Below are 21,972 nucleotides of genomic sequence, written 5' to 3'. Positions count from 1 at the left end.
CCCTTACTGGATGGAAGACCCATTCCTGGGAAGCAGTGACTCTGAAAAAGACTTGAGGATCATAATTGGCTGAACAAGTGCTCCCATTGTGGCGCTACAGAGAAAAATGCTAGTGCAATCCAGATTGTACAACCAGGGGAATCTCAAGTAGGGGCAGAGAGGTCATTTTACCTCTATATTTGGCACTGGTGTGACCACTGCTCATATCCTCTGTCCAGGTTTGGTGTCTACAGTTCAAGAAGGATGTTGATAAATTGGAAAGGGGTTCAGAGAAGAGCCCAGAGAATGACTAAATTATTAGAAAATCTGCCTTATAATGACAGACTCAAGGAGTTCAACCTATGTATCTTAAAAAAGAGAAGGTGAAGGGGTGACTTGATCACAGCCTGTAAGTAACCTCCATGAGGAACAACGTTAAACAATCTAGTAGAGAAAGTTAAAACAAACTCCAATGGCTGGAAGCTGAAGATAGACAAATTCAGTCTGGAACTAAGGTGTCATGTTTTAACAATGATGTTAATTGACCACTGGAACAATTTACCAAGGGCCGTGGTAGATTCTCCATCCCTAGCAATTGTTAAATGGAGGCAGGATGTTCTTCTAATGGCTCTGCCCTAGGATTTATTGTGGGGAAGGTCTCTGGCCTGTGCTATACAGGCTGTCAGACTAGGAGATCACAGTGTGCCTTCTAGCCTTTGGATCTGCCCCATGGTGTTAGTAGCACTGCCCTACCACACTGGGTGTTGTACTGATAGATATGTTAGAGATTATGAGGCGCTCAGATGATACAATAATTGGGGCCACAGCTAAGTGCCTTAGAGAGATGTCAACTCTGTATTCCTCATAAGGAGGATTTGGAGCACTGGTTGGAGAACTTGAACTCTTCCCAACACTCCTGGTGATGAGGCCTATCATTAGCACAGCACCCTTTGACAAGGGAGTTCTGGGTCCCTTCTGCAGCTCGGCAGTAAGAGGAGGCATCAGGTCGTGCTCTCAGAGACTGAAGGATCTGGAGAGCATTGCCTGGCCGAACAGAGTGGTTCTGCGGTGCCACCCTGTCAGATCTTGACCCTCAACCTCTCCATGAGCATGAGAGTGTGCAAGGTGGGGGAGCTTCGAAATTGGCTGTTGTCTCCTGCCTGTCTTTGAGTGGCGAAGTTAAAGCACTCAGGAAGCTCAGATGGGTGTGTGGCACCACCTGCTGTCGTGTTGGGTGATAACAAGGTTAGCAGAGGCTCACTGTGTCACTAATATTCTGTTAGATTTTTTTGACTGCCGCTGCACATTGAGAGGATGTTTTCAGAGGAATATCCACAATGACTCCAAGATCTCTTTCTTGAGTGGTAACATCTAATTTGGAACCATCATTTTACAGATATAGCGGGGATTCTCTTTTACAGTGTACATTACTTTGCATTTATCCACACTGAATTTCATCTGCCTATTTGTTGCACAGCCACTGAGTTTTGTGAGATCCCTTTGTGACTCTTCGCAGTCTGCTTTGGACTTAATTATACTGAATAATTTTGTCTCCTCTGCAAATTTTGTCACCTCATTGCTTACCCATTTTTACAGATCATTTATGAATACGTGGAACAGCACTGTTCCCACTATAGATCTCTCTCGGACACAACTAGTTACCTCTCTCCATTCTGAAAACTCACCATTTATTCCTACCCTTTCTTTCCTATCTTTTAACCAGTTATTGATCCAGGAGAGGACCTTTCTTCTTACCCTATGACTGCTTACTTTTCTTAAGAGCCTTTAGTGAAGGACCTTGTCAAAGGCTTTCTGAAAGTTCAAAAGTACACTATATCCTCTGGATCGCCCTTGTCGACATTTTTGTTGACCCCTTCAAAGAATTCTTATAGATTAGTAAGGTATGATTTCCCTTTACAAAAGCCATGTTGACTCTTCCCCAACAAGTCATGTTCATGTATACCTCTGTTAATTCTCTTCTTTACTTTAGTTTCAAACAATTTGTGAGGTACTGATATTAGGATTAGTGGCCTGCAGTTCCAGGATCACCTCTGGAGCCTTTTTAAAAAAAAATCAGTATCACATTAGCTGTTTGTGTCATCTGATAGGGAGGCCCATTTAAAGGATAGATTTCATACCACATTTAGTAGTTCTGCAATTGGATATTTGAGATTCTTCAGAACTCTTGACTGAATATCATTGGGTCCTGGTGACTTTTACTGTTTAATTTATCAGTTTGTATGAAAACCTCTGTGGCTGGTTATGACCGGGGTGTAGTCTGAGAGCCGGTGGAACTGCTGAGCCCCCAACAATTCAGCTGGGCTGGCCTCACTCATGCTGCTCTGGGGGTGACACAGCCAGCATCTCCAGGTCCTGTTATCACCCAACACAACAGCAGGTGGCGCCACCCACATAACTGAGATACCTGAGTGGTTTACCTAAGCCACTCACACACAAATAGGAGACAACAGACAATTTACCAGCTTCCCTGCCTTGCACTCTTTCTGCAGAATAAACCCAGAATTATACTGTCATGCAATGCACAGGTATCTGTACAATGAAAACTCATTAATAGAGGTCACTTTCCCCTCAATGTATCATAGAAGATTAGATTTGGAGGAGACCTCAGGAGGTTATCTAGTCCAATCCCCTGCTCAAAGCAGGAACAACCCCAACTAAATCATCCCATCCAGGGCTTTGTCAAGCTGGGCCTTAAAAACCTCTAAGGATGGAGACTCCACCACTTCCCTAGGTTACCCATTCCAGTGCTTCACCACCCTCCGAGTGAAATAGTGTTTCCTAATATCCAACCAAGACCTCCCACATTGCAGCTTGAAATCATTGCTCCTTATTCTGTCATGTGCCACCACTGAGGACAGCCTAGCTCCATCCTATTTAGAACTCCCCTTCAAGTAGTTGAAGGCTGCTCTCAAATCCCCCCCTCACTCTTCTCTTCTTCAAACTAAATAAGCCCAGTTCCCTCAGCCTCTTCTCACTGTCTCCAATTTTTCCACATCCTTTCTGTAGTGGGGGGACCAAAACTGGATGCAGTATTCCAGATGTGGCCTCACCAGTGATGAATAGAAGGGTAAAATCACTTTCCTCGATCTGCTGGCAATGCTCCTCCTAATGGCGCCCAAAATGTTGTTAGCCTTCTTGGCAAGAAGGGCACACTGCTGACTCATATCCACCTTCTTGTCTACTGTAAGACCCAGGTCCTTTTCTGCAGAACTGTCACTTAGCCAGTTGGTCCCCAGACTGTAGCAGTGCAAGGGATTCTTCCGTACTAAGGGCAGAACTCTGCACTTGTCCTTGTTGAAGCTCATCAGATTTTTTTGGCCCAATCCTCCAATTTGTCTAGGTCACTCTGGATCCTATCCCTACCCTCCAGTGTATCTACCTCTCCCCACAGCTTAATATCATCCGCAAACTTGCTGAGGGTGCAATCTATCCCAGTGTGGGATAGATAGGCAAGAGTATTTGTTTACAGAGCTGACATTTTGGATCCCCAAGATAAATTGAAGACTTCTCATATTCCTCTCCCTTGCAACATAAATGAAGGTTGCACTGACTGAATTTATAGCTTCCCTCTGTATATGGAAAATTAGAAAAATCCAGCCAGTCTCTGGCTAAGGTATTGTGCACATCAGCTCCTCTAACCAGCCTTCCCATCTCTGTATGGCCTAGTCCACCTTGTAAAACATCCCTTCACCAGATCCTGTGGACAGTGGCTACTGTGACAGGCCCTGGTAGCACATCTCTGATGAACCTGTGCTATCAGAGAGCTGGAGAGGGTCCTAGAGCACGTGTGGAGGCCCACACATTGTGGGTGGGTGGGCTTAGCTACCAGTGGATCACTGTGAGACTGTGCATAACTTTGGAGATCCCTGGATCATGGGTCCCCCTTTTCATACCTCGGAGAGAAGAGAAGGGAACACCCCTCCTGGAATGATCTAAGAGAAATTTCCTTGTACGGAGCCTTGTGGAATCTCCCTTCCCTGGGTGCACGCTGGGTTTGTAATGCAGAAAAGAAGCTGCCGAGAAAAATCTGGTCCTATATTATTGTTATTATTATTCTATTTTATTTTATTTCAGCAAGATCACAGCTCTGACATCATGACCGTTAGCACTCCGTTGCCCTCAAGGTAGCCATGTGACTAATCAGAACCAAAGGAACATTGATGACAAGCCCAGATTCCTAGAATAGACCCTGCAGCAGGGTTTGCGCTGCCGTCCACTTGGGTAGGATCAACACGCATCCCCTGTTAATTGGCGTCCTGAAGTTTCCATTGGCCATGAGGGGGTTAAAGCTGGTGCACACTAAGCCAAGCAGCTGAGGTTCCCTGATGGCCAAGTGACCCCCAAGGGAAGGTGTGAGCATGCTTCATAAAGACACCTGCCTCCCTGTTTGAACAGATACTGTCAGCTGCCTGTGCAAGCTCTCGGACGGCTCCTTTTCATTTACCGTGAAGACTTGTGGTGTCAGCGGCTCCCCTTCTAGCAGGAACTGGGTACGTTGGCAGGTTTCACTATCTTTAAAATGCAAAGTGAAGGGGGAAGGCTGGAAACTGTTTCCATTGGCAGATGTTCTGTGCAGCGGCAAAGGACTCAGCTGGGCTCTCTGAGTGACTCAGTGATGGGGTTGGAGGGCAGGCAGCTCTAGGTACCTTGGGAAACTCCTCTACATCTGCCCAGAGTCCATGGTGGGTTATTCAAGCTACACAGAAATCTGAGATTCAAAGTGAGTTCGGAGTGTTAAAACCCCTATGCCCCAAGTCAGGATTTCTCAAGGGGTCCCTTTTCTAGAGGTGCCGTGTGCTCTAGGCCTGATCCTACCAGGGGTAAGCTCTAGGAGACCCCCCAGAATATCCCAAATCGCCTCAGTTTTATATGCTTTTGGAAATTTAATCAGCAAATAAATTGTCTAAGTTTTTATTCTCTGGCTTGATTGTGAACGCAGGAATTCAGAGCTATGTTAATTCGATGAAGTGAGCTGTAGCTCACGAAAGCTTATGCTCAAATAAATTGGTTAGTCTCTAAGGTGCCACAAGTACTCCTTTTCTTTCTGTGGTAACAGGCACCATAGGGCATATTTCTGTTTCCTGACTGGCTGAGGGCTCCAGAATTTCTTTCCTGTAGATACCCCTTAGAGTTACAGGACTATCTGCATCTCTGCCCCATCTCTGGTCTCCGAGTTCCAGATGTCAGGCCTTGTACCCTGCCCTCTTATGGGCTGTAATCCCAGGATCCTCCCACCCTCGGACTGACCCTGGGCTACAGCACACTGTGGGTAGAGCAGGTCTGAGAGGGTTTGACACCTGTGGTTCTTTTGTCTGGGAGTCTGTGAGCAGTGATGAGACGAGTGACCAGTCAGCCTCCTTGAACCAAAATACTGTTTAACCTGAACAGCAGGAAAAAAGACTAACATGGGAGAAGAAGGGAGTTTTCAGCCAACAGTCTGTGCACATCTCTGACCCCAAGCCCTCCAACTCTGACAGGGACCCAGACAGGCTGAAGGCCGACAGACTTCCCCAGCGGTGTCTGTGTCTGTCAGTCTGAAGAGCTTCTCAGCAACAGCTGCCCCACCTCTGGGACAGACTCCCAGCCCTGGCAAAACAGGCTGTGTAACGTGGCTGGAGCCTGGAAATAGGCTGTTCCCAGCTTGTAGGTCCGGTGTTGTCTCTCAAAATCCCTGAAGTGCTTGTTGAGAGATGGCTTTTCTTGAGCTGTTGCTTCCCTTCCTGCTTGTTTTCCAGCAGCCTGTGATTAAATTAAGAAGAACAAGACTGTGTTAAACCAATATAGCCATGGCATAATCATCCCAAGAGTTAACCCAATATAGCTATACAGGAAACATCCCAAGAATTAAGTTTAACATACAGATTAATTATGGCAGCTCAGCTCCACATCTGACCCAATGCTGTTCCCGGGTGCTACGTATTTTATGAACACAGGACAGAGACTGTCAAAGAGAGAGAAACAACAAGGAGTCTGGTGGCACCTTAAAGACTAACAGACTCCTTCCCGACTCCTTAGTTTTTTTTGTGGATACAGACTAACACGGCTACCCCCGATATCAGAGAGAGAGAGAGAGAACAATAGACTACTGTCATAAATATAAAGGGAAGAGTAAACCCCTTTAAAATCCCTCCTGGCCAGAGGAAAAATCCTCTCACCTGTAAACGGTTAAGAAGCTAAAGGTAACCTCGCTGGCACCTGACCAAAATGACCAATGAGGAGACAAGATACTTTCAAAAGCTGGGAGGAGGGAGAAAAACAAAGGGTCTGGGTCTGTCTGTGTGATGTTTTTGCCGGAGACAGAACAGGAATGGAGTCTTAGAACTTAGTAAGTAACCTAGCTAGGTATGTGTTAGATTATGATTTCTTTAAATGGCTGAGAAAATAGCTGTGCTGAATAGGATGAATATTCCTGTCTGTGTGTCTTTTTTGTAACTTAAGGTTTTGACTAGAGGGATTCTCTATGTTTTGAATTTAATTACCCTGTAAGGTATTTACCATCCTGATTTTACAGAGGTGATTTTTTTTTCCTTCTATTAAAAGTCTTCTTGTAAGGAAACTGAATGCTTTTTCATTGTTCTAAGATCCAAGGATTTGGGTCTGTCGTCACCTATGCAAATTGGTGAGGATTTTTACCAAACCTTCCCCAGGAAGTAGGGTGCAAGGGTTGGGAGGATTTTGGGGGAAAAGATGTGTCCAAACTACGTTTTCTCAGGAACCCAGATAAAGTTTGGTGGTGGCAGTGGAAGTCCAGGGGCAAAGGGTAAAATAATTTGTACCTTGGGGAAGTTTTAACCTAAGCTGGTAAAAGTAAGCTTAGGAGGTTTTCATGCAGGTCCCCACATCTGTACCCTAGAGTTCAGAGTGGGGAAGGAACCTTGACAACTAATTTAATGTGTGAAATGCAGTCCATTTCTATGAATACTCATGCATTTGACTTTGAAATCCACTTCCTGCAAACCCTCATGGTGGCTGAATAACAGGTGCTGGGGATACTATGTACTAGAGAGTGAGAGCTCAGGGAATGAATATTTTCTATACTGACCCCAATGATTTTTACCACTCCCAATATAGACTACAGACCTACAGAACAGAACCTGAGGTGTAAAGGTCAGCTTTAAACCCAGGGAGAGAGGAGCTTCTTGACTTTTTTTGTTGACAAATGATTGACTGAGGACTGAGATGCTGTGATCTTTTCAGGTTCTGAAGAAATCCAGATGACAGACGCTACATTTTAAGACCCACTCTAAAATGAGAAATATCTGAAAGAAGATCAGAGGAGAAAGAATGGGTTGACATGTGTGTACTAAAGAAGAGATATGAAAATATTATGCCAAAACTCTTCTTTGTAATTTAAATATTAGAAACCAAACTTTCATGCCGTGCCTGTATATCAAAAGTTAGCAGCAGAGTTGTTGGTATATCTACAGGAAAGAGCAGTGGTGACTTTATGACTTAATGACTTCTGCATTAGAACGTATTTCAAAAATACTCTACATACTTTTTGCAATAGGTTTGTGCTATTTTATGACAGTTATATTAAGGGTCATGCACATAATAATGCTGCAATACTTGTTCAAGACTTTCAAGAAAGTTCTGAGAGACCAGAACCTCTGGTCAATGTTTCAGCAAAGAGTAGAGCTGAGGTGCAGGAAAGGGGAGTGTTATTGTGGTTGTAAGTCATTTACGCCGATCACCTCTGACATGAGCATGGCTGAAGTAATTTGCACACTTAACTGGATAATAGTGCAACACCAGTGTTTGCAGTATTCACCCATTGTGATAGCAATCCCTACCCTGCCCAGCTGAAGTAACTCCATTTTAGCTTGTAACTTGCCAGATATCTACAGACTGTTGCATGGGAAGAGGACGAAGGTCCTGTGAGGATGAAGAGAAGCCTGTAGGATGGTTGAACTCTCTGGATTCAGACAACATTAGCCATTCAAAGCACTTCAACTTCCCTTGGAAGGGTTTTGGGGGGTCAGAGTGTATCACTGGGATCATTTGGTAAGGGAAAATTAACAGAGCCCGGTTCTGATTGAATTTGTACAGGTAAATCTGATTCTGTGGATGAAGGGAAAGCAGTGGATGTATTGTTTCTTGACTTTAGCAAAGTTTTGACATGGTCTCCCACAGTATTCTTTTCAGCAAGTTAAAGAAGTATGGGCTGGATGAATGCACTATAAGGTGGGTAGAAAGTTGGCTAGATTGTCGGGCTCAACGGGCAGTGATCAATGGATCCATGTCTAGTTGGCAGCCGGTGTCAAGTGGAGTGCCCCAGGGGTCGGTCCTGGGGCCGGTTTTGTTCAATATCTTCATAAATGATCTGGAAGATGGTGTGGATTGCACTCTCAGCAAATTTGCGGATGATACTAAACTGGGAGGAGTGGTAGATACGCTGGAGGGCAGGGATAGGATACAGAGGGACCTAGACAAATTTGAGGATTGGGCCAAAAGAAACCTGATGAGGTTCAATAAGGATAAGTGCAGGGTCCTGCACTTAGGACGGAAGAACCCAATGCACAGCTACAGACTAGGGACCGAATGGCTAGGCAGCAGTTCTGCGGAAAAGGACCTAGGGGTTACAGTGGACGAGAAGCTGGATATGAGTCAGCAGTGTGCCCTTGTTGCCAAGAAGGCCAATGGCATTTTGGGATGTATAAGTAGGGGCATAGCGAGCAGATCGAGGGACGTGATCGTTCCCCTCTATTCGACATTGGTGAGGCCTCATGTCCAGTTTTGGGCCCCACACTACAAGAAGGATGTGGATAAATTGGAGAGAGTCCAGCGAAGGGCAACAAAAGTGATTAGGGGTCTGGAACACATGACTTATGCGGAGAGGCTGAGGGAACTGGGATTGTTTAGTCTGCAGAAGAGAAGAATGAGGGGGGATTTGATAGCTGCTTTCAACTACCTGAGAGGTGGTTTCAGAGAGGATGGTTCTAGACTATTCTCAGTTGTAGAAGAGGACAGGACAAGGAGTAATGGTCTCAAGTTGCAGTGGGGGAGGTTTAGGTTGGATATTAGGAAAAACTTTTTCACTAGGAGGGTGGTGAAACACTGGAATGCGTTGCCTAGGGAGGTGGTAGAATCTCCTTCCTTGGACGTTTTTAAGGTCAGGCTTGACAAAGCCTTGGCTGGGATGATTTGATTGGGGATTGGTCCTGCTTTGAGCAGGGGGTTGGACCAGATGACCTCCTGAGGTCCCTTCCAACCCTGATATTCTATGATTTGTAACCCACTGAGATATGCTTCCATCTTAACCCTTCCAAGAATAGTCAAGATGGGACTGGTGTGTGTGCTAAGAGGGGTGGCTGTAATACTCCCACTCCCTTTTCTCCTTCAACGGTTCCAATATTGTCGATCCAATGTCCTCTCCCATTGCTACTGCATAAACCAGGATGTCATGAAGATGGCTTGTTCAGATATCAGAGTAAACAGCATCTATGGCTTGTCTCTTTCATTCTTGACGGTGGGGCTGGACTCGCTGCTCATTTTTCTCTCTTATGTGATGATCCTCGCAGCAGTGCTGAGCATCACGTCCCAGGTAGAGTGTCTTAGGTCCCTGAATACCTGCATCTCCCACCTCTGCGCCATCCTGCTCTTCTATACTCCAATGACCGGCCTGTCTTTGATACACAGATTGGGCGAGGGCTCTTCTCCCTTGTTTCTGATTCTCCTGGGCTATATCTACCTGCTCCTCCCACCCCTGATGAACCCAATTGTGTACAGTATGAAAAGCAAACACCTTTGTGTGAGGATAATCAGGGTGTTCATCAAGTGAAGGGTCAGTTCAACATTTGGCTCCAGCGCTGATGACATGGGAGACGAAAAATATGGGCCACCTATTCCATCCTGGACCCTTAAATCCAAGACGACATGAGCTACTTATCCAAAATAAATATTAAGTGAGCACTGTACACTTTGTATTCTGTGTCATAATTCAAATCAATATGTTTGAAAATGTAGAAAAAATGCAAAATATTTAAATAAATGATAGTCTATTATTGTTTAACAGTGCAATTAATTGGGAAATTAATCACAATTATTTTAAATTGAATGATTAAATCACGATTAATTTTTTTAATCACTTGGCATCCCTTTCAACAACCTGAAGCAGCTGACCCCAAAGGCTCGTACACCAAAGGCAAATGAAAATGGACCCCATATTAATGTGTCTCATTAGTTTTAAACCAATCTCATGGTTTGGGGGGGAGTGACTTATACTTGTTGAATGGGGCTTCGCAATACTGCATAATGAGTTCAAAAGATCTGAAAAGCAACTAGCAAATGAAACAAAAATTAGCAACAATTTCTTTTCAAAGTACGTGAGAAGCAGAAGACTGTCAAAAATCAATGGGGCAAATGGACGATTAAGGTGGTAAAGGAGCGATCAAGGAAGATGAGGCTGTTGCAGAGAGGCTAAATGAAACCTTTTCATTGGTCTTCACTGAAGAGGATGTGAGGGAGATTCCCACAACTGAGCCATTCTTTTTAGGTGAGACATCTGAGGAACTGTTCCACATTGAGGTGTCAATAGAGGAGGTTGTCTTGCTGCACCCATATTCATCATAGTGATATGATTATGACATAATTATGAAGCATCTGGTATAATATATGTCTTGTGAGGTGTCATTTGACAAGTTATGATTTGCTGAATATGGTTATCCTATATGTATGCATGTACCATTTTTGTATGTGTAGTTATGTATATTAGGACCAGACACCATGACAGTGAACTCCATTTTGGTACCTGTATTTTTCCACAAACTGGGCTGGGAACTTGGCTTGAAACAAAGGGTTCCTCCTATATGGGAAAACTATACAAATAGTTGTTATAGTCATGGCTATGACTCCATGAATAGTTGACTTGAGTGGATCGTAATCTTGGGTGCAACTTAAGTTGCTCCCCTGAATGCTGACAGGCACTCAACAAGGATAGAGGCTGGCCAAGAAGAATTGGGATTTTTATAGATATTTATGTATAATTTTTTCTATGAAAAAACCTATATAAGGCAGAGAGTGACATCCTCTCTTGGCCTCACTCCCCACACACGAGAACTTCTGGAAACACAGGAGGAACAAAGAGTGAACCCAGGGAAGTCTTGGACCCCGGCTAAAGGAATTTCTAGCCTGTGTATGAAAACTTTGTGGTCTGCTTGTATCATCAATCAGGCTGACAAACTGTCAATTCATATCCTATCTATCTAGTTTATTAGGCTCAGTTCGCAGCTCTGTTTATTTGCTAGGTAATCTGCTTTGATCTGTTTGCTATCATTTAAAATATCTTTCTGTAGTTAATAAACTTGGTCTATGTTTTATCATAACCAGTTTGTTTTAAATGATGTGTTTGGGAAAATTTCAGCTCTGTAAACAAAGTCTGTTGCATCTCTCTCCCACACTGAGGGGAAAGCAACCTATATTAATGAGTTTGATTTTACAGATCCCTGTGCAGTGCAAGATGGTGTAATTCTGGCTTTATACTCCAGGAAGGGTGCAAGTCTGGTGAGCTGCGAAATTGGCTCTTGTCTCCTGTTTGTCCTTGAGAGGCTTAAGTAAAGCACTCAGGTAGATCAGTTGGGTGTGCAGCACCACCTGATGTCATGTTGGTTGATAACAAGGCCTGGAGATGCTGGCAGTGTCACCAGAAGAGCAGTGTGAGAGAGGCCAGCCCAGCTGAATGGTTTGGGGATCAGCGGTTCCAATGGCTCCCAGACAGCAACCCAGGGTTGGCAACCAATCGCAGTGGCTCAGCAAGGAGTGTGAAATGCATAGCTTGCTTTTCTAAATGAGATTTTCACTTCATACAGTGGTGGAGATTTTAATGGGAGATATATGTGAGATCTGACAAAGAGGTTATCACTTTTATTATCTGTTTGCTTATTTCAGAAAAGGGAAGTAGGGACAGAGAAGCAGGAAAATGAGTGAGAGTGAAACTGTTGTGAAAGTGGAGCTGTGCTGATTGCAGACAGAGGAAAAAGAAAAGGAAAAGAAAAGACTTTTGGAGTTAAAAGAATTACAGATAAAAGATATGGAAGCTCAGAAGCAAGCTGAAGCAGCTGCCCACTAGAGAATTTTGGAACTCAGAGAGCAAGAAATTGAATAAAAGAAACTAGTCATGGAACTGCCAAGCAAAGAAATGGAGGAGAAGGAAAGAAAGAGAAAGCATCTGGGCCAGCAACAGCAGGAGCAGTTTGGGTATGTGGGAATGGGCTCAGGGCAGGGGGTTATAGTGCAGGGTGGCTCTTACCCCGGGGCGGGGAAAACCCTGTCTCCCACTGTCATGTACCTGCAGCACCCAGAAGGAGGGCCAGGGGGTTCCGTATGCTGCCCATGCCCATAGACTCCACCCCCGCAGCTCCTATTGGCTGCAGTTCCCATATGCACAGGAGCTGCAGGGACACATGCAGGTGGGTAGATAGCCTGCCAGCCCTACCAACCCCCGTGCCCCACCACCAACATGGCGCTGTTTCCCCACCCCCCAGCACCAGCGGGGTTCCCGGGCCATGTGGCACAGACTGCCCACCCACCCCCAGCACCAGCATGGTCCCAGGCCATCCCCCTTCACCACATGAAGTGCATCCGGACCACAACCCCTAGGGCGCCCACAGCCCTCTGCCCACGTTTTACTTAGGGTGCATAGTCAAAGCCATGGACGGGTCACGGGCCATGAGTTTTTGTTTACTGCGCGAGATCTGTCCATGACTTTTACTAAAATTATCTGTGACTAAAATATAGCCTTACTGATGGCTCATAAACAAAGACAATGGACCATGGAAGAACTTAGCTTTCCTGTGAATGTTTCAGCCAGCCTATCAGTAATGGATGCTATGCCTCAACAGGGCATCCAAGGACATGGGACCAGACCATTTGATATTGAACTCCATTTTGGTACCTGTATTTTCCATACAATGGGCTGGGAACTTGTCTTGAAACAAAGGGTCCTCGCCCTATGGAAAAAATATATAAGGTTGGGAATGACATAATTTCTTGGACTCACTCCACACACAAGAAACCTCCTTCAAACACCTGAGGAGGAAAACCTGACCTTCCTTATTTGCACTGCAAAATTTGTCTAATTAGTGGGTGTGAGTTATTTCAAACCTACCTTTTGCAGGGTGTCTTCCACTTCCTCTGAAGCATCTGGAACTGGCCACTGGATATTAGGCTAAATGGGCAATGGGTCTGATCCACGCTGGCAATGCCTGTCTTCCTATTTGTTGTGTAATTCCAAGACTATGTATTTGCTGATCTTCCTTGTACTCCTGGGAGTCTCTAGACTTGCACTAAGAGCAGAAAGATGTCTCATTAAATCTCATCTAGTCTCCTGTCCTTTTTCCTTTTAGGAAGGAAAGTTCAGAACTCCTCGGACCTGCCCAGTACATTATGTCAGCTGTCAATGACACCAAAATCAACACTGAAGTGTTCCTTCTCACCAGCATACCAGGGCGGGAAGACTTGCATCTCTGGATCTCTATCCCCTTCTGCTTAATGTATGTTATTTCCGTAGTAGGAAATTCAGTCATTCTGTTCATTATAAAAACAGATCCAAGCCTCCATGAGCCCATGTATATTTTCCTTTCCATGTTGGCCGTCACAGACCTTGCCTTATCGATTTCCACCATGCCGACGACACTGGGTATAGTTTTGTTTAACTCTAGAGAGATCAGCCTCAATGCCTGTTTTGCCCAGCTGAGGAAGAAAGACTGACCTGGTGGAAATGATGGTCCCAGGCCAAAGGCGTTTCTTGCCTGCACATGGAGACTTGGTGGACTGCTTGTATCACCAGTCAGGGTGAGAAATTGGTAATTTATATCCAAACGATCTAGTATGTTAGGCTTAGTTAGCATTTTTATTTATTTGACAGGTAATCTGCTTTGATCTGTTTGCTATCACTTATAATCACTTAAAATCCATCCTTTTGTAGTTAATATTTTTTTATGCTTTATCTTTACCAGCATGATTTGAGCAATGTGTCTGGCAAAAATCTCAGTTCTGTGTCCAAATGCTGTTGCATATCATTCCCACATCAATGGGAAAGTGATCTTTATTAATGAGCTTACACTGTACAGGCACTTGTGCAGTGCAAGAGGGTATAATTTTGGGTTTAGGCTCCAGCAAGGTTGAAAGGCGGGGGAGCTTGGAAATTGGCTGTTGTCTCCTGCCTGACTTTGAGTGGCTTAGGTAAAGCACTCAGGCAGCTCATTTGGGTGTGTGGCCCCACCTGCAGTCCTGCTGGGTGATAACAGAGATTGCAGAAGCTGGCCGTGTTACCAAGAAAGCAGTGTTAGATTGGCCTGCCAAGTTGGAGGATTAAGGTGCCCAGTGGTTCCCATTGCTCTCAGACTACACCCCCGGGGTGACAATCTGTCACAGCAGTCTGTGTTACTCATCTTCCTGGGTTCATCAGTAATCTCCATGGACTCCAGGGAGATCACCGATGAACCCAGGAAGATGAGTAACACATACTGCCTCCCCATTCACACTTTAAAATGCATGGTGCATAATAATAAGCAAAAAATTCCCTGGGCAAACCCCACAACCGGCGGCCAGCAGCCACAGCTGCACCAGGGCAGACTTAGCCTGTCCAGGCCAATTATATCTGGAAACCATGGTTCCCAACATTCTATGAGCTTTTTTTGACTTCTGCTACACACTGAGTGAATTTTTACAGAGAACTATCCACAATGACTCCATGATCTCTTTCTTGAGTGGTAACAGCTAATTTGGGAAGATCATTTCACAGGTATAATTGGGATTATGTTTTCCAATGCTCATTACTTTGCATTTATCTGCGCTGAATTTCATCTGCCATTTTGTTGTCCAATCACTGAGTTTTGTGGTATCCCTTTGTAACTCTTCGCAGTTTGTTCTAAAACCTCTGTGATGGGTTGTCAGTCCTGGGGTGCAGTTTAGGAACTGGTGGAACTGCTGAGGCCCTTAACACTTCAACTGGGCTGGCCTCTCTCACACGGCTCTGCTGGTGACAGAGTCAGACTCCAGGCCCTGTTATCACCCAACACGACAGCAGGTGGCACCACAATCCCAGCTGAGCTACCAGAATGCTTTACCTAAGCCACTGAAGGACAAATAGGAGACAATAGCTGTTAGAGAGCTTATTCCTTCACTCTCCCACTCCCCTGGTCCTTCTCGCATGAACAGAGAGCAACAATACCCGAAGTCCGAAGGTGCAAACAATTCGATGTTTATTGGGGTGAACTTCCAGCAAGCTTAAATACAAGTTCCTTTTTCCTTATTTTCGAATCCCAACTTACTTCCTGTTTGCCCCTAATTTATATAGTAATATTCTTAGCTATACCTTAACCAATCATTCTACTGAAATTTAACTAACCAATCCTAACATATTGTAACATGATTAGCTAACCAATTATATCCCACCACCTTAATTAGATTGCACCCAGCAAAATTAATTATACAGCAGACAGAAACAATCACAGAACCAGACAGAGATTATACAGACAAACAATAGCAAAGTGGGAACTCTAATGACAAAACAATACAGAAGTGAGGATTTCACATCCCAGCTATTGATAAGTGAGTTCTTGCCAGACAGGATGCTATCAAACTAAGTTTCCTTTTACATTTTCTAGGCACTTCCCTTTCTCTGGAGGTGATAGGAATTATCAGGTCAGGATTGTATTCAGGACAGGATTGTATTCAGGACAGCCCAATAGCACCTTCTTTCAATGTGACTAGTTTGGAATGTGAGGAGGTGACCGGTCGCTTCCCAGCTTATGGCTGCTTCTGCTGCTTAGCCAAAGGCCTTAGCCTAAGAACAGGGCCTCAAACAGTCACAGTAAGAGAGGGCCCTTACACCAGCAGACAGTGATTTTGATTCTTTCTTTTATACCTCTAGAACTAGCCAAGTGATAAGAATACCCCTAAATTCTTAAAGTACAGGCTTTTGCAGACAGGCCTGAATATCTATATCCTAACAATAGCCAATTTCCCAGCTCCTCAGCCTTACACCCTTTCTGGAGAATAAGCCCACAGTTATACCATCTTGCACTGCACAGGGATCTGTACCGTGCAAACTCATTATATATCCCCTCAATGTGGGATATATACGGAACAGCCTTTGTTTACAAAGTTGACATTTTGGATCCCCAAGAGAAACTGGAGGTTTCTCATCTCCCTTTCACTTGTAACATGAACAAAGCTTTCACTGACTGAGTCTATGGCTGCACTCTGGGTATGGAACGGTCTAAACCTCCCAACCAGTCCATGGCTGGGTTCTTACGCCCATTAGTTACACTGACCAGCCTTCCCATCTCTGTACAGACCCCTCCACCCTGTACAATGCTCCTTAGGCATATCCTGTGGGCAGTGGCTACTGTGACAGGCCCTGGTAGAACATCTCTAATGAATCTGCGCTACCATAGACCTGGAGAGCTTCCTAGAGCAGTTGTGGAGGCACACAGATCATGGGTAGGCCTAGCTGGAAGTGGATCACTGAGATCTGTGCATAACTTTGGATCCTGGTCCTTCGTTTCATTCCTCAGGGAGAAGGGAAGGGACCTTTCCTGTTTGAACGATCTGAGGGATATTTCCATGTAGGGAGCCTTGTGGAATTTCCTTTCCCTGGCCTGCACCCTGGGTTTGTAATGTAGGAAAGGGGGCTGTGGAGGACGAATCTGTTGCTACATTATTATTATTATTATTATTAGATTTTATTTTATTATTTTATTATAATTTATTTTATTTCATGTCAGCAGGATCATATCTGTGATAGTATCATTGTTAACACGGAGCCACCCCCAAGCTATCCATGTGACAAATCAGAAACATACCAACTGTGATGAAAAGCCTGTATTCCAGGAATAGATTCTCTCAGAGGGCTGGCACTGCAGTCCAGTTGGGTAGGATCAACACGCATCCCCTGTGATTTGGCCTCCTGCAGTTTCCCATTTGCCGTGACGGGGGTTAAAGCTGGTGCACACTAAGCCAAGCAGCTGAGGTTCCCTGATGGCCAAGTGGACCCCAAGGGAATGTGCAGGCATGCTTCATAAAGGCAGCTGCCTCTCTCTTTGAACAGATACTGCCCGCTGCCCATGCAATCTCTTCTATGACTCCTTGTCCTTTAGGGTGAAGACCTCTGGTGTCAGCGGCCCCCCTTCTAGCAGGAATTGGGTATGTTGGAAGGTTTCAGTATCTTTAAAATGCGAAGTGAAGGGGAAAGGCTGCAAGCTGTTTCCATTTGTGGATGTTCTGTGCAGTAGCAGAGGACTCAGCTGGGCTGTGGGGGTGACTCAGTGACAGGGCTGAAGAGGAAAGGCAGTGCTAGGTAGCTTGGGAACCCCACCGCTACATCTGTCCATGGACCTCGGTGGGTTGTTCAAGCTACACAGAAATCTGAGATTCAAAATGAGCTCGGAGTGTTAAAACCCCAAAACCCTGAGTCAGGACTTCTCAAGGGGTCCCATTTCTAGAGGTGCTGTATGCTCTGGGCCCGATCCTGCCAGGGGCTGAGCGCGAGGAGACCACACAGAATATCAGTGACTACTTCCCCAGTTGCCTCAGGTTTATTTGCTGCTGGAAATTTAATCAGCAAATGCATTTTCAAAGGGTTTATTCTCCAGGTTAATTGTGAACACAGGAATTCAGAGCTGATTGCTCTGTGGTGAAAGGTCTGAGGAGGAATATTTCTATTTCCTGACTGGCTGAGGGCGCTAGAATCTCTCTCATGTAGATAACCCTCAGAGTTACCGGGCTACTGGCATCTCTTCCCGCTCTCTGATCTCTGAGTGCCACATGTCGGGCCTCATACCCTGCCTTCTCATGGGATGGCATTCCACGATACTCCCACCCTCAGACTGGACCTGTGGCACAGCACACTGAGGGTTGACTGGGCTGGCCCTGCAGGTCCGAGTGGGTTCAGCACCTGTGGTTCTTCCCTCTGGGAGGCCGTGAGTAGTGGTGAGATGAGTGACCAGCCAGCCTTCTTCAACCAAAGTGCTGTTTAATGTGAACTGTAGGAATAAAGCATAACATGGGAAAATAAGAGGGTTTTCAAAAAACAGCCTGTACGCGTCTGACTCCAAATCCTACCACTCTAATGGGGAACCAGGCAGGCTGAGGGCCTTCAAACTTCCCCAGTGGTCTCTGTGCCTGTCATTCTGAAAAATTTCTCACCAACACCTGCCCCACCTCTCTACAGACTTCCAGCACTGACAAAGCTGGGTAATGTGGCTGGAGCCCGGCAATAGGCTCTTCCCAGCCTGTAGGTCCAGTGTTGTCTCTCAACCTCCCTGAAGTGCTTGCTGAGAAATGGCTTTTCTTCAGCTGTTGCTTCCCTTCCTTCGTGTTTTGCAGCAGCCTGCTATTACATTAAGAAGAGCCAATCTGGTTTCACCCAATATAGCCGTAGCATAAACACCCCAGTAGTTAACCCAAGATAGCTATAAGTAAACATCCCCAGAACTGGGTTTAACCTACGCATTAATTATGGCATCTCAGCTCCACGTCTGTGCCAATACCATTTACAGGTGCTATGGATTTTAGGAATACAGGACAGAGACACTCAGAGAGAGAGAGAAGGAGAGAGAGAGAGAACGAGAGCAATAGACTACTTTCCTGTGTGAAATGAAGTTCCGTTTCCATGAATACTCACACATTTGACTTGGAAATCCACTTTCTACAAACCCTCATCGTGCCTGAATAACAGCTCCTGGGGTTACTATGTACCAGGGAGTGAGAGCTCAGGGAATAAAAAAATTTTATACTCATCCCAATGCCTGTTACCACTCCGGATACAGGCTGCAGACTGAGAGGACAGAACTGTGGGAAACCAGTCAGCTATTAACTTGGGGACAGAGGAGCTACAATACTCCACATACTGTTTGCAATGGGTTTGTGCTCTTAACCCTCTGTTCAGTGAGCAGTTGTACGATTCCTTCACCTGGTAACTGACCAGTAGCTGTTTCTAACACTTATGTTCAAGGTCAAGAACACAATCCCTCTGCAATATCTGTACAAGACTTTCCAAAAAGTCATGAGACAACAGAACCGCTGGTCTGTGTTTCAGCAGAGTAGAGCTGAGGTGCAGGAAAGGGGAGCGTAATAGTGGTTATATGGAATTTATGCATATGACCTCTTACACGACCATGGCTGAAGTAACTTGCAAACTCAGCTGGATATTAGTGCAAAGCTACAGTTTTCACCATTCACCCATATGTGACACTAACCCCACATCCGCCCAACTGAAGTAAATGTCTGTGTTAGCTTGTAACTTGCCAAATATCTACAGACGGTTGCATGGGGAGAGGATGCAGGTCCCGTGAGGATGAAGAGAAAGCTGTAGGATTATTGAACTCTCTGGATTCAGTCAACATATGCCAGGCAAAGCACTTCAGCTCCTCTTGTATTGATTTGGGGGGGGTCAGAGCATATCACCTGGAGAAATTTGTAAGGGAAAGTTAACAGAGCCTAGTTATGACTGAATTTATACAGGTGCATCTGGAGTGATGCCTTTCAAGTCAATGTTATTGAATTAAGAACTTGTGCCTAAGAATGGATCTCATGTACTGCAAAGTGGCTGTGGCTTAATTTGGACTCTCAGGAGTGGAGAAAATAAAAAAGGATATATCATGAGGCAATGAAATATGTTTATAAATAGCTTCAGTGCAGGACAGATAAATACAATGACAGTTTAACCCATGCACTTGCCATGTGTTTACACACATGTCATGATACAATGGGCCACACTCAGAAGTGGAGGGCCAGAAAGAGTGTCTGTGGGAAAGCCACAATTGTAAAATCACACAGCGTTCAAGTAGGCTGTGGAACTCCCAGCCACCAGACATCAATGGGGCCAAGACTTGGACAGGATTCAAAGAGGGACTGGATGTTTATATAGAGTAATTAGAGTAATGAGGATTGTTTCAAAAATTCTTGGATGGGCTCTAAACTTTCCTTATTTACACTGCACTATTTGTCTAATTAGTGGGTGCGAGTTATTTCAAACCTGCCTTTTGCAGGGTGTCTTCCACTTCCTCTGAAGCATCTGGAACTGGCCACTGGATATTTGGCTAAATGGGCAATGGGTCTCATCCACTCTGGCAATGCCTCTTCCTATCTGTTGTATAATTCCAAGACTATGTTTTTGCTGATCTTCCTTGTACTCCTGGGAGTCTCTAGACTTCACTGAGAGCAGAAAGATGTCTCATTAAATCTCATCTAGTCTCCTGTCCTTTTTCCTTTTAGGAAGGAAAGTTCAGAACTCCTCAGACCTGCCCAGTACATTATGTCAGCTGTCAATGACACCAAAATCAACACTGAAGTGTTCCTTCTCACAAGCATACCAGGGCAGGAAGACTTGCATCTCTGGATCTCTATCCCCTTCTGCTTAATGTATGTTATTTCCATGGTAGGAAATTCGGTCATTCTGTTCATTATAAAAACAGATCCAAGCCTCCACGAGCCCATGTACATTTTCCTTTCCATGTTGGCCATCACAGACCTTGCCTTAGCGATTTCCACGATGCCGACGACACTGGGTATAGTCTTGTTTAACTCTAGAGAGATCAGCCTCAATGCCTGTTTTGCCCAGTTGTTCTTCATCCACTTGCTTGAATGCATTGATTCCTCTGTGCTCTTGTTGATGGCCTTTGACCGCTTCATCGCGATCCGTGACCCGCTGAGATACGCTTCTATCTTAACCCTGCCAAGAATAGGCAAGATGGGACAGGTGTGTGTGCTAAGAGGGGTGGCTGTAATACTCCCACTGCCTATTCTCCTTCAACGGTTGCAATATTGTCGATCCAATGTCCTCTCCCATTGCTATTGCATAAACCAGGACGTCATGAAGATGGCTTGTTCGGATATCAGAGTGAACAGCATCTATGGCTTGTCTGTTGCACTCTTGACGGTGGGTCTGGACTCGCTGCTCATCTTTCTCTCTTATGTGATGATTCTCAAAACAGTGCTGAGCATCACATCCCACGCGGAATGTCTTAGGGCCCTGAACACCTGCGTCTCCCACCTCTGCGCCGTCCTGCTCTTCTACACGCCAATGATCGGCCTGTCTGTGGTACACAGATTCGGCGAGGGCTCTTCTCCCCTGCTTCAGATTCTCCTGGGCTATATCTACCTGCTCGTCCCACCCCTGATGAACCCAATTGTGTACAGTGTGAAAAGCAAACACCTTCGTGCAAGGATAATCAGGGTGTTCGTCAAGTGAAGTGTCAGTTCATCATCCGGCTCCAGTGCTGTTGACATGGGAGATGAAAAATACAGGCCACCTATTCCATCCTGGACCCTTAAATCTAGAATGACCTGAACTACTGACCTCCACTATGCAGAGACAGGTTCAGACAGGGTCTAAGGCCTGAAGCAATTGGAGAGCGGTTGGTGAGGGAGGACAGTGCACAGGGTGAAGGAGACCCAGGCAGGCAGCAGCATTTGAAAAGTGACTTTGTTCCTGGAGAGTCAGGGGAATGCTGGGATGTTGCCCCATAAAGAGCCGTGTCGATGGCTGCTCCGACCTCAGAATTCTTATTGATACAGTCAATAAAGAGAAAGGATGTGGATGTTGTTTCCTATTACACCTGGCCTTTCCCTGTCCCGTCTGTATTTAAACATTCACAGGCCATGAAAAACAATGCAGAGCAGTTCTGCTGTCACAGTCCTGGCCCTTCCCGAAAGATCTGCATGCTGTGTGATCTAGGGGGGCTGCACCAGCTGTGGACAGGGGCTGTTCCAGGGGCACCCTTCCCCCACGACCTCAGCCAGGTGCTTGTGACTGAGTCATGTCGAAGACATGATTAAAGCAGGACCCGCCAGAGAAGCCATTCAGGCAAAGCCCCTAAGACCATTAATGGCTCTGCACACAGCACACCTCTGAGCGCACTCCCCACGGAGGCAGGGCAGAGCTGGCTGTGTGAGTGAGGGCCTGACCCACAGGAGTCCTGGCAAGAGACTCAGGCCCGGGTTTCCTCCTCCTCCTCCCCCCATTTG

General features: G+C 45.5%; 2 protein-coding genes across 2 annotated transcripts; both read left to right on the top strand.

The window, feature by feature from the left end:
- Nucleotides 1–9,223: 9,223 nt before the first annotated feature.
- Nucleotides 9,224–9,781, top strand: LOC141981043 (olfactory receptor 51G1-like). Its single transcript, XM_074942856.1, has one exon. The coding sequence runs from the start codon at nucleotides 9,224–9,226 to the stop codon at nucleotides 9,779–9,781; it is 558 nt and encodes a 185-aa protein (XP_074798957.1).
- A 10,479-nt stretch (nucleotides 9,782–20,260) lies between these two features.
- Nucleotides 20,261–21,196, top strand: LOC141988254 (olfactory receptor 51G2-like). Its single transcript, XM_074954093.1, has one exon. The coding sequence runs from the start codon at nucleotides 20,261–20,263 to the stop codon at nucleotides 21,194–21,196; it is 936 nt and encodes a 311-aa protein (XP_074810194.1).
- The last annotated feature ends 776 nt before the right edge of the window (nucleotides 21,197–21,972 follow it).

Source organism: Natator depressus, chromosome 1, assembly GCF_965152275.1.
Source record: "Natator depressus isolate rNatDep1 chromosome 1, rNatDep2.hap1, whole genome shotgun sequence".
In the NCBI taxonomy this organism is placed as follows: domain Eukaryota; kingdom Metazoa; phylum Chordata; order Testudines; family Cheloniidae; genus Natator; species Natator depressus.
The sequence above is the reverse complement of the archived record's forward strand: the minus strand, read 5'-3'. Positions and strand labels throughout refer to the sequence as shown.

Coding starts and splice junctions, on each gene's coding strand:
- LOC141981043 (XM_074942856.1), top strand. CDS start 9,224: ATGATTTGTAACCCACTGAGATATGCTTCCATCTTAACCCTTCCAAGA.
- LOC141988254 (XM_074954093.1), top strand. CDS start 20,261: ATGTCAGCTGTCAATGACACCAAAATCAACACTGAAGTGTTCCTTCTC.